The following is a 12648-nucleotide window of genomic DNA, read 5'->3' as shown; positions in this document are numbered from 1 at the left end:
CTTCTTTCTCCATGCTGGGGCTGTCTGAAACACTGACAGGCTGCTTTTGGGCTGCTCTAATCATTCAAAATTACCACACTGACCATGTCTTCATGTTACGCTAACACATAGTTTAAGCACCATGTACATGAGCAAAAAGTCTGCCTGAAGCCTACAGCTTCTGCAGTCTCCCCTCCTTTCCTGCATCACCATCATCATCATCATCATCATCATAAATTTTATTTTTTTTATTTATTGTCTTGGGAAAGGACTTCAGAAGAGTTACCTTAATTTTACAGTGGTGCCTCGCAAGACGAAAAGAATCCGTTCTGTGATTCTCTTCGTCTAGCGGTTTTTTCGTCTTGGGAAGCAAGCCCATTGACGGATTAGCGGATTAGCGCTATTAGCGGCTTTTAGCGGCTTTTAGCGGCTTATCTGCTGATCAGATCAGCTGATAAGTGGCTTAGAGGCTTAGAAAAAGGGGGGGGGGAGGAAAAAAAACCCTCAGGAACTCGCAAGACATTTTCTTCTTGCAAAGCAAGCCCATAGGAGATTCGTTTTGCGAAGCACCTCCAAAACGGAAAACTCTTTCGTCTAGCAAGTTTTCCGTCTTGCGAGGCATTCGTCTTGCGGGGCACCACTGTACATGTAAACTGTAATTTGAAGCAAACACTGGTCAGTTTCAAAAAATGCCAGCTTCAAACCACTAACCTCTAAACCAACCTTCCCCCAAACTGATGCCCCCCAATTATTGTTAGATTGAAACTGCCACCAGCCTAGCAGGGATGCTCATATAGGCTGGGGCTAAAAGGGAGATGTTGTCCAACAGCCTATGGTGGGCACCAGGTTGGCAAAGACTGTGCTGGACTCTGGTTTACATGCAAATGCCTGTGTGTGAACAGCCCTCACTTGGAGGAGCCAATCAGGCTGCAAATGCAAGAATGGTTATGGTGCTGCAAAGGGTCTTGGTTGGATCCTGTAACATTGTCATGTGAGTAAATGATCTCTCTCTTTCCTGAGAAAGACTATCGGGGCTGGTGAACTATTTCACAAAACTCGAGGAAGTAGCCTGGCTGTTCCAAAGGAGCTGCTGGTTATTAAATGATGAATCATTTCATTTGTTAACCACTAAAAATAGTAGTTCGTGTACATGGCACAATAGTGGTAACGAAATTGTCATCTTTGGTCCAGATGCTTAAGTACCTGTTTCAGTTTCCACGTCTACCTATGGGCCTCCTGCAGATCTATGGGAAGCTCCAGGCACCTAATGCTAAGCACATGTGTAAGTGTTTATTGCTTCCTTCTCCTATGGTGCTTTTGGGTTTAGTAGCCCTTTAACAAGTCTAGGTCTTGTTTCATCTCCACAAAGCATTGTGATATCGGAGCACCGTTGTAGGTGAGCAAAGTCAGGACGGCACTTGCTTTTCTCCATGGTTCCTTTGTGTTATGGAGCATTCTCTTTGACCTTGTGCCGTTTCTGACCTTTCAGTTTCACTTTGCGGTCTGGTTGTTGCTTCACAAAAGTTTGTGCTAGCCAGAGGGACTCCTCTGTATGAAAACAGATTTTCCCCTCGCTCCCTGTGTCTTTGCAATATATAGCCTCTCTGACACATATATTCTGTTCTGGATATTTTCCTATTCATATAGACAGTTGTTGTCACATGTCTGTTGTTCATTGCATCAGCTTTGAAGGTTTCTCATATTGTGCTGTCATTGTGACTCTGGGATGCCTCTGTAGGGAGAATAGTTGGTGCCCAAAAGTCTAGTCCAACTTCTGCTTTGATGCCTCTCAAGTTTGTGGTTATCCCAAGAGACTATGCCAGCCCAAAAAGGATTCTTTCTATTAGAAGGGCAGGATTCCTCATTTAATGCAAGAAAAAATTAATATATTTTTGGCATGTAAAGATTTAAAACACACATACTCACTTATATACTCGAAATAAGCCAAAATTTCAGTCATTTGCAACCTAATTGCTTGTTTGGAGACTTTTCTTTGGGAATGAGGCAGGTAGTGACATTATCAGGAGACGTAATTATTATCTTTAGCTTTGGAACGTGTATGTGTTTGCACTTGGAACTAACACATTTTAAAGGGACACTTATAAAAATATTAAGGTGTTTGTGCCTGTGGTTTGATTCCCATCCTATTGCCCCTGCATGGACCCGACCACATTTGCCTTTTCTTCATTATCAAAAACATTTGTTCATTTGGTTCTTAGAAAGAATCCAGACAGAAGTTGTGGGATAAAAATGGAGAAGAGAGTACTATATTAAATGATGTGTGGAAATATAGCATTAGATCCAATGTCTTAGCCGTGATAAGGAGCCTTCTTCAAATGTAGCAGCTGTTTTGGAGATTCATGTGAATTTAACATGTAATTCAGACATTGATGCTTTGGCATAAGGTACCCCATTGCTCTTAGATCTTATTATTACTATTCTTTTTAAACAGACCATGGGTGTCTTTTAACATGATATTGAGTAGAACATTCTGTTCCTATAATATGAGGCATAATGGACTTGCTTTAACTTGACTTGGGTGAGGTTATTAGCACAGTACCATTGCCTTTTAGTGGACAAAATGGGCTAGCTAATGCATTGGATAATGTGTGAATACACAGATGTTTAGAAAACTGCACCCAAAGATCAATAATATGATTGATCAATAATCCATTTGACATGCCAACAGTTTTTGATACCATTGGCAGGCGTTGCCAGCTCTTCTGGGCTTACGGGCACAGGGAGAACTCAGTGGGCACCATTGACACTTCACCTCCTATTAAAGCCAATCAAAGCCTTATTCTAAGCCTCCCTCAGATGCCCCTCACTACGCCTCCATGCTGCAATTAGGCTTGCGTAAAATGTTCTGTTGGCTACAATAGGCGGCCTTTGCCAAGCCTAATTTCAGAAGTTGGGAAAGTTGCTGCAGCTTGAGGCGGAAGCTCTAGGCTCCTATTGGAAGCCTCATGGAAGACACTGGCAGGTATGTGTGCACCTGCTGGTGTTCCATTGATGAGCCCTGGAGCGTGGTGTCCTCTTGGACTGCCTCTGCAGGTTGGGAGTGGGAATTATGGCGATAAATTGTTCACCTTGGTTAGCATTAGCCATGGTTGTGGGTAGTGCTGATGTAACCCTTAACCTTGGTTAAGTCTAGCAGGAGTGACTTTCATGTAAGGTGAGGCCTGGGATCAAGGACCAAGTAATCTTACATTCCATTTCTTCTCCCTTAGCTCAGGTTAAAGGGTTGAGAACATGACATTGCCAGTGGCCCTAGGGGAAGTACTAAAGAATAGTAACTAATTTAGCAATATAAGGTTGTCTGCATTGTGTTTTTATTTTAGGATTGAAACAATTGTAAAATAGAACAACATTTGCATCAGCATCAACAAATTAAATTGTTTTCAGTGCAATCCCCCACCCCAAAAGTGAGTGTTTGGAATCGGAGAGTTAAGGTGGTGATTGTTCACAATCCAAGTAGCATTTCAGAGAGCAAAGGTCCTGTGTGAGAAAATAATTTATGTGTAGATAACCCAAATATGAACTCCTTTTGGAAATTTTGATTACTAAACTTGGAATTCTTATCTAAACAATCCTGATTGAATCTACATAGCCCCCTGCGCTGGTGATTGCTCTGGTGCTGCTATTGCCACGATGCATCCCAGCAGTCTTACTGCTTGGTGATGCTCTCAGGGCTCTGTCCATCTGTTCTTGCTCATAGGTTGGCTTAGTTAGTGATGGGGGTAATCTTAGAAGTAGCGTTACTTTGATCTATTCTGACAGCTTGGTGGTTGAGGTTGGTTTAAGTTTCTTGTGTTTGTCCAGTTAACGTAAAGCACAGAAAAAAATGTGCTTTTGTGGATGGCTGGTACGGTCTGCTTTAAATAGAGACTGAACTACGAAGGAAAGTAGATCCATTTATGAAGAGGCGGCAACCATTAGAGGGTCATCTCCAAGCGATGACACACCTAATGAAAGCAACGTTGAAAAGAAAATTGTGTGTCAGGATGGGGGGGAAAGGAAATACATCATACTCAGAAGATCCTTTGCCTTTTAAGACAGTAGCATTATCAGTGTTACGTACCTGCTTGAAAAATTTGAATCTGCTTTTAACTTCAGGTAATCTGGATAACTCAGGCAACCTTAGTTAAATCAGCAAACCTCTTTCGGTCTATGCATTTCCGTATTTCATTAGCTAGAGCACTCTAAACCCCAGTGGAAAAGGCTTACATCAACTTCCGTCAATTATCAGCGTCCTCTTCAGACCCCCTTGAAGCACAGAGCCGAACTTTTCGAAGGTGGAACATGAAGTGTGGTGTGGTCTTGTGGAAAGTAAACCCTGAAGAATTGCAAGGATGTACTGGCAAAATGTACAAAGCGGAGTCTTAAACATGTTTGCTCACAAGCAAATCCCAGAACGTTGCTGTAATTCAGGGATGGGTACTGTGTGGTTCTCCAGATGTTGTTGGAGTGCAGCTCCCAGAACCCCTGGCCATTGGGCCACATTGGCTGGGGCTGAGGGCAGTTGGGATTTAGCAACATATGGATGACCACAGGTTCCTTATCCTTTGGCTGAACACTCTTGCTGGCTTCACTTGTAATGAGATTGGGAAGGATGGTAGACATGGGGTAGGGAGTCTCTTGCAAAGATATTGCTAAACTCTGCTCTAGGTGAAGAGGAAGTTGCAGCTACTCCTGCAAGCAGTGATGCGTGCAGGTGTAGTGCTGCATTATTTCAACCCCCGGAAAACAGTCAATTACAGTCTCTTATCTGTCAGCTCGTAAATCAGGAGTGCCTTCTTCTGCCGGCTTTAATTGCCTGGCACGGACTTCAAAAGTCTCTTGCTGGTGCGGCCGAAATAAAACCCACATACTTCATTCCTTCCCGGAATGCTGCAGCAGCCAACAGCAGTCCTACACCGGTGTAAAGCCTCGGATCTGGGCCCATAACCTCGATGTCGGCACCCGGGGGTCAGAAGGCCAGCTGGCTAGCCCCCAGCTGGTTCGTCTCCCTTTCAGCCTTCACGCTGCAGAGATTCATCGACCTCTGGCTCTGATGTAAATTGCTGCCTTGAGCACACTATACATAGCAGAGTAAATACTGCACAACAGAAGAGGCTGAGGCTGTGGATACATACTAATACTACGATACTACAGATTTATTTTACATAAATCAGAACAAAGAAACATGTCGTCTCTCCTTGCCATCTTCTCGGAGAGAGACTCAACAGCAAAAGCAATACACACTTAGCGGAAGTTCCGCTCACGGGACCCAGCAGTCTGTGCTGGAATGTAAACAGACATGTGACACGCAACAATCCCATGTTTGCAATAAAAGGTGGAATGGAATCTCCCAACACATTCTTGGTAGGCAGGGAGGATAATTTCCAAAGGTGTTTATTTTTATGCACAAATAATCAAGCAGAAGCACATAATAACTTAATAGGCAGTTCTATTTGCAGTTAAAGACCCACCAAGGTCCCAACTAGATTCAGTGCAGTGAAAAAGTACTGCCAGCTTTTAAAACTGTTTTAAAATAACAGCCATGGGGGTCCTTGGTCTGAATCACTCCACTTCCAAGGCATTACATTCCAAAAGCTCCAGTTAGATTTCTAGCCCTTTTGAGGAGCACCTCTCATCATTAGCTATGAAAGCTCAACCCATCTTCTTGGACTGTTAGAAGTTCCATGTCTTTGATTGTTTCTGGAAAGTGCAGATAATAGGCACCTGTCATCTCTCAACAGGGGTGCTGTTCCACAGAACAGGAGTAGCCACATGAAGAGTCCTGCTCTGAGGTGCTGTGGAGCTGGGTTTTGTTGTTTGGGGGACTTTAAAGGGAAATTTATGCAGAACCCAGTGAACTACCACATACATAAGTAATAAGGCAGTCTCTCATGTAACTTGGCCTTATATGTTAGTATCATCAGTGTACTACAGTGGTACCTTGTTTTATGAACTTAATCCATTCCAGAAGTCCGTTCTTAAACCGAAACCATTCTTAATCTGAGGCGCACTTTCCCTAATGAGGCCTCCCGCTGCTGGTGCCCTTCCACCGTTCAGATTCCGTTCTTAGACCAAGGTAAAGTTCGCAAACCGGGACACCACTTCCGGTTTTGCGGAGTTCGCAAACCGAATCTTTCTTAAACAGGACTGTTCTTAAACCGAGGTACCACTGTAATGACATCTCGCACTGTGTCTCCTGATGGCCACTCCTAACTGCTTCATATAGATGATAAATAGCATTCAAGACAAGAGAGTGCCCTGGGGCATCCCATAATTCATGTGACATGGGGCAAAGAAGTACTCATCCAGTGCTATCTCCAAGAGCCTAAAATGATTTCTCACCATGTAATTCCGGATTGTCTGAGGACTTGCATGTCGTCAGGCTTTTTTGTCTTCCTTCAGGTATCTATTCGTTAGGGGATGAAACAGCTTTTTAAAATTTAATTTCTTTCTCACGACATACAGGCGGGTGGAAATGGTTGGAGGTGGAGAGAGCAAAGCCACTCATGGGAAGCCAGGAATTCTTGATGGTGATTGACATGGACAGGGTGCCTTCTAGGAAGGGGGGAAGGCCAGGGTGTATGGACTCGGTTTGGCAGCACCTAACAGTTTTTGGGCGACTTGGTGTGGGGCTGGCCTTTAACTGAACCATGTGATCCTGTCCTGGGTTGTTCTCCTGTCAGGATGCTCAAACATGAGCAAGAGCTCTCAGTGGGGAGCTGTAGGGAAGAAAGCCTGCACAGGCAATAACATAGCCAGTCCTCTACACCAATTTTACTGCCCCCTTTTAATCGACATCATTCTAATCAATTATCTGGAAATCAAATAAAACCATGGCCAGTATCCCAACAAAGAATGATTTCCCAGTGCCTGCAAGTGGGAAGCAACTTGATTTTCAAGAAACAAAATTATTTTCTGCATTTAACAATATGTCTTACGGCTATTTAAAGTCTACATTTTGAGGGTTTAAATGGCTTTCATGCGGATGACCCAATACGCAATAGAAAGCAGATTCTATATGTGTTATTTTCCAACTTGCAGTAAAGTTATGCGGTGTGCAGAATTATGTACCTGAGAAATGGAAGACACAGAAAATTTAGTTTATTTTGAAAAACGAATAGGGCATTGCTTTTCTAAACTTTAAATAAATAGTGTGTGTTTTCATTGCAAACAAACAAGGATGGTATGAAAATTAAAGATGAATGAATTCTGAATCATGCCCTGCTGCTTTTGTTCCTCAAATTGATTTGCTCCTTTTCAGTGTTAAATGAAACTGTACATCTGGTAATGCATATTGGCAGTGAGAGATAAACAACATTCCTGGTCTGCTAAGGAGCTAACTTGCTTGGCATGCTGCAGTGGACTTTAATATAGATGCTATTTCTTAGGGTTACTAGAAACCAAATGTGCTTTGATATTTCTGATGATAAGCAGAATCAGTTTCCAATGCATACATTTTGGAGGGGACTTGAAAAGCAGCCGAGAAGCCTTGCTGCAGTCTATGCTCTGTTTCAGGAGTTCCACCAATAAAAGTTTTATCAACTGGAAGAGTTTTGAGTGGAAAAAACACACAGCTAAGACTTTGGGATCTAAGTGACCCCTCCCCCACCGAGAAACAGAAAACAAGGTGTGAAAGGGAAAGACTTAAACAGAGGCCGTTTTGTGATGTACTTTTTTAACCCCAGAAAATCTTTAATAATAATAATTTTAAAATTGTCACAAGCCGTCTCTGAAGCTTAGATCGTTTGGCTTGCACTTGTTCAATAGCACATAGGTCTGTGTGTTTGGTACATTCTGCTCAACATGTGACAGGCATTTTCTAGACTCAATATTTTATTCTAGTGTATTTGGCAGCCCTATAATTATAAAGATGCATACAATGCCTCACTTTAAGTTTGGTTTTTCTCATGCTAGAGCATTGCTCATGTTTCTTTGCTTAGTTCATTAATCTTTATTAAATAAAGATGTTGCTTGTTCATAATGGATAAAACTGATATTCGGCAGAACAAGAAGTCTAAAAGTGTTTCTTATTAATTTGTCATTAAGTGGAGAGATCTAGTTTTCTGGATTAAATCTGTGGTGATGCCCTGTGCCTGTGTTCTCTCTGTTTATGGAGTTGGGGCAGCTCCATACAACAATACGTACTTTGTACCAGGGCATAAAATTTATGTGCATTATATATATTAGTTGTGAGGGGTGTGTACATTTGTTTTGCTGCTTGTTCCTTTAAAATGCATAGAAGCAGCAACTGGAAGAGCAGCTATTTAAATTACAGCAACCATTTTAAAATGTACATCTATAAATAGAAATTAGTGTATGCAGATTTTATGCAAATATATATATTCTTTATTCCTTTTTGCAGCATTTGTACCAGAATGTGCTGCTAGTCTAGCATGATCTCATACTTTGGACTTCTGATTATGAAAATCTATGACCTCATCAAATAGCATGGACTTTACTTTCTATCTCTTGGGGAAAATGTTGCTTTGTCCCAGTGATTATTATTATTTGCTTCTGGAAAGCTTTGAAAGCTTGCTGCAGCCTAACCCTATGCCTGTCTTGCGTGTCGAGGTCCCCAGGGTCACCCCAATAAATCACACAGAATTGTTTGTTTAAGATTTTTGGCATAATTTTGCCCACAGCTTTATTAAAATACAAATTTGTGAGTGAGTGGGACCTCCTTCCATATACTGTATGCATAATATTCTTGCATGTGTATATAGGAAGCCGGATAAAATGTTGTCTCTTAAGTAGATATAATTTAGCAGCACAAGAGACTTGTGGACTGGATGGTCTAAGGTTTTGCATAATGGCTCTATTAGTAGCAAAGCAATGTGCTTTCATTGATAACAGTAGCCAAATGGAATGCCTGCTTGCCTAGGAAATCTACTAATTTCAGAATGGGAAACTTGATAGAAATGGGTTCCCCTCTTAACTTATTTAGCAAACACACACCATCTTGATTTGCCGAAAAGGTTAGTCACTACCACTGCCCTGTACGTTCTTCTTAAGTTTGTTTTCTCTCTCTTTTTAGGCTATGGCCAAACTGGTCCGAAGTTTCAACGAGCAGGCTATGACTCTGTCGCAGCTGCAGTTTCAGGACTCTTGCATATCACAGGTCCCCAGGTATGCTACCACAAGTGAAGCACAGTGCTTTTGCTGTAATTCAAAACTTCATCGTTGCATGGTTTGCAGTAATGGACAGAATTAATGAGATTTAGGAAGTGGGAAATAAGATACTGTGTAGTTAAGGATCATCTTGGCATGGTGTCAGGGCCTCCTCCTCAAGAGTTTAAAACATTGCCTTGATTTCAGATTGATTTCAAGAAAGAACACGTGGGTCCCTGCAACAAAACGTTGCAGTATCCCTGGCACTCAGGTGTGATTTAGGGTGCTTAAAAAGTTAGCATTAAAGACAAGAGTCCTAGTTCAATGGTTGGTCTTCACGTGCCACATTTATTGATTTTTAGGTTTTGAATATTTAGGAAGTGCTACTGGTATACATGGAAGACTGTAGCCTTATGAGGCTTTGCCCTCGGGTGTGAAAAATATTGCGCCCGGGAAAGGGAGATGGGAGTCAACAGACACTCAAGGAATAGTTTCGGAGAAAAAGCTTTTATTTCTACCATCCATGAACTGGTAGAAGGAGCAAGTGTGATAAGTCACAAACAAGCACGAGTTCACAGCCATTTGCACAGAGTATATATTCCCCTTCCAGTTCCCTCCCCTTTCTCCTCCCTCAGGAGTCCTGCCTCATGAGTTCCTCTGAGCATGAACAGAAAGCTCCTGTCTTGGGACTCTTCCCAGGAAAGGAAGGGTGAGAAGTCAAGGGGTTTCAGAGTGTTCAAAGATGTTGCAACTGAATGAGATAAAAGTCAGTTCTCAGGCCTGCTCTGACAGAGTCTAGCTTTTTGAAGCCTTCTTTTTGCCTACGCACATCATCTTGTGAGAAAAGCGGAGGAAAGCTTTAGCTGTGGATTTTTAGAAGACAAAAGGAATTTTGGACAGTTTTGAGGCCTGGTTGCGGGGGGGCCCAGGTGGGATCACCTGTCCTCACCTCCTTCAAGACAATCGAGTATTAGACTTCTCCATGCTATTAAGTGCTTGGTTTGGCCTTCTGTGAGGTCGGAGAGGACAATTTATGTCTCACTTCTGGCCTACAATTTTGCAAGGCTGCTGTAAGCTACTCTCTCTCAGCCTGGCTCTTGTACTTGCAGTTGGGTATTATACAGTAAACTATGTTGCCCTGAGTTGATATGGGGCTGTTTGGGGGGATTAATTCTCCCTCGGCAAGACAGGTGGGAGCCAGGTTCGAATGTAGGCTTGCCCATGAACTCCTTCATTCATGCAAGGTACCATCCCTGCGCTTAAGCCCTCAATACGGGGCTGATGGAAGGATTGTTAGAGTAACATATGCTCAGCTCTTGGAACACAATCAAGTCATATAAAAATGTGAAATACTATTACATCTCACTTGTTCTGAAGATTTCAGCAGCTTCATTTTCTTTCTGCAAGGAGAGATGTGAGCAAGAGATTTTAGTTATGTGTTGTGACTAGTAATTCTGGTTTGACGGATACAAAGTTGTTTAAAAAATGGAAGTTTGATTATTTGTTTATTGGAAGAAGTTCTTCTCTCTGATTTGTTTGCAAAAATACAAAAATGGAATAAATCAAAAGTTTAAAAATGTAGCTTATGTAAGTATAGAACTGATTGCTGATTATGTTTTAAACTTAACAAAATAATGTGAAGTTCTAAACAATGGAAAAGCTGAGCCCATCCTGTGTCCTGCAAAGCATGCTGGGAAGCACCATAAAACCCTATTAATTTTATATAAAGCATTAACAACAGTAATAAAGAATAACAACAACAATATTTTAGATTGTAGGCAGGCACTCTCTTATCACTGACATTTGTAAGGCACTTTTTTGGGGCATCTTTTGGCTGAAGAATGGGATAAAAATGCTTCTAATAATTTAAGTAGCTTGCCATTTACAATTTTTCCCTGGGCTGTGCAACAAAATAAAATATGCAATATATAGTCATCATTAAGAACCAATAACTCAACCTTCCTTGCATAGAGGCAGCATAAAATCATTTATGGCCCAGGTTTAAAACACAGTTTAAAACCCTGTGATAAGAAGGGACCAGGCAAGGCTCTCTGCTGACTTTCTTCCATAGCTGAAGTGCCGCTACTAAGAAGGCTCTCTCCCTCACTTAATTACTCTTAAAGGAACCTGTCCTAAGGTGTTTAGGGTTTTGTAGGTGAAAACCAGATCTTTAATTGGGTCTGGGAGTGGACTGGGTGCCAATGCGGCTGATAAATCACTGACATAATTTAATTAAAACTTGTGGTTCTGCTTTGAACCAACTGTGGTTTTCAGGCCATTTTTAAAAGCAGCTCGACATACAAAGCATTTCAGTAGTTAAAATGGGGTGGGAGCTATATGATATGATAATCTTTATTGTCATTCTCCCATACAGAGCAACAAAATTGAAAAATCTACATAAGACATTCAGAAACCAACAAGCCTGCTATCACAACCTGGTTAGCCCCCTAAAACTCTGATACCCCATTTTAAAATAAAATATACTCCCATAGAGACTCCTTACACTGCGTTTAAATCTATTAAAGCATGGATAACTATGGCTATTAGACGATTTACCATCAAGCTAGACGAACTACTAGAAGATTTTCCAATCATAAACCATAAAGGAAAACAATGATCAGTAAGACAGTTCTACATATCCCTCCCTTCTAATTGCTGTGCATTTAAATTGTAATATTGCCACGGCAGGGGACTTTTCTATAAGGTTACAAATTGTGGGCCACTCTGAATGTGTTTCAACTTGAATTGATCCCTATTGAGTTGGATCAGACGTTTAGGTAAAATACAGATGATGATGATGCATCTGGTATTATCATTTGGTTATCAAACTTCTCCTGCAAAGCTTTGATCTCCAGCCAACACATTTGGAAAAAGATTAAAGCCAAAGCAGTAGGGTCTAAAATGCCTGAATAAGAAAAAATGGTGGCACATTCAGAGAACATAATAAATCTAAAAGAGAAAATTACTAACAGTTTCCAAGCCTGCAGTTTCTTATGGTACCTTTTCAGCTTCTTTTTAATTGTATTTGTTGTATGTACTGGGAGACTCTGACTGCATGGGCACTTTAACCTATAATAGTTTACTCCATGGCGTGCCTAACTGGTTTGAAATGTTAGCACAGCATGAGCTCTTTTTAAGGATTATTGATCTTGCTTAATTATGAAGAAGATGACCTAACTGAGGCAGATGCCTTTGTCTGGCACGTGGCCATTTTAAAATAACTCACAGAAACATAACCTGAATGATTCTGTGTGCTGGAAGCAATTTTGAGTGGTCTAATCCAAACCCTCATGGCTTCCCATGTTGCGCTGGACTTTGCCTCCATATGTGCCATTGTTTAGCAAAGAGAGAGGCTGAAACTAATAAGAAATTGGCTTCTGAATCTGATTTCCATCATGATGAGTTGGGTGTCAGATGATGAAGTTAAATACAGATCAACTTCCCCACAAAATATTTAGCCTAATCCTATGGTTCTCATCCCTAAAGAAACATTAAATGTGTGTAACTACATTTATACTGCAGTTCCTATGTACTGCTACCCAGAGGTAAACTGCACTGAGT

At 41.4% G+C, this 12648-nt stretch overlaps 2 protein-coding genes across 4 annotated transcripts in view; one reads left to right on the top strand and one right to left on the bottom strand.

Annotated features, from left to right (window-relative positions):
• The window catches only part of SUGCT (succinyl-CoA:glutarate-CoA transferase), a 294275-nt gene that overhangs the window by 24282 nt on the left and 257345 nt on the right, over positions 1 to 12648 (top strand). For all 3 annotated transcript variants that reach the window (XM_082192880.1, XM_082192881.1, XM_082192882.1), the window contains exon 7: positions 9014 to 9105. In XM_082192880.1, coding sequence (XP_082049006.1) covers positions 9014 to 9105 — 92 coding nt within the window. The remainder of the gene's footprint in view (positions 1 to 9013; positions 9106 to 12648) is intronic.
• The window catches only part of YAE1 (YAE1 maturation factor of ABCE1), a 131189-nt gene that overhangs the window by 115316 nt on the left and 3225 nt on the right, over positions 1 to 12648 (bottom strand). The window lies entirely within an intron of this gene.

The sequence above is a fragment of the Podarcis vaucheri genome (genome assembly GCF_965113315.1).
Source record: "Podarcis vaucheri genome assembly, chromosome: 12".
NCBI classification, from domain to species: Eukaryota; Metazoa; Chordata; class Lepidosauria; order Squamata; family Lacertidae; genus Podarcis; species Podarcis vaucheri.
This window is presented reverse-complemented; position numbering and strand designations above follow the sequence as displayed.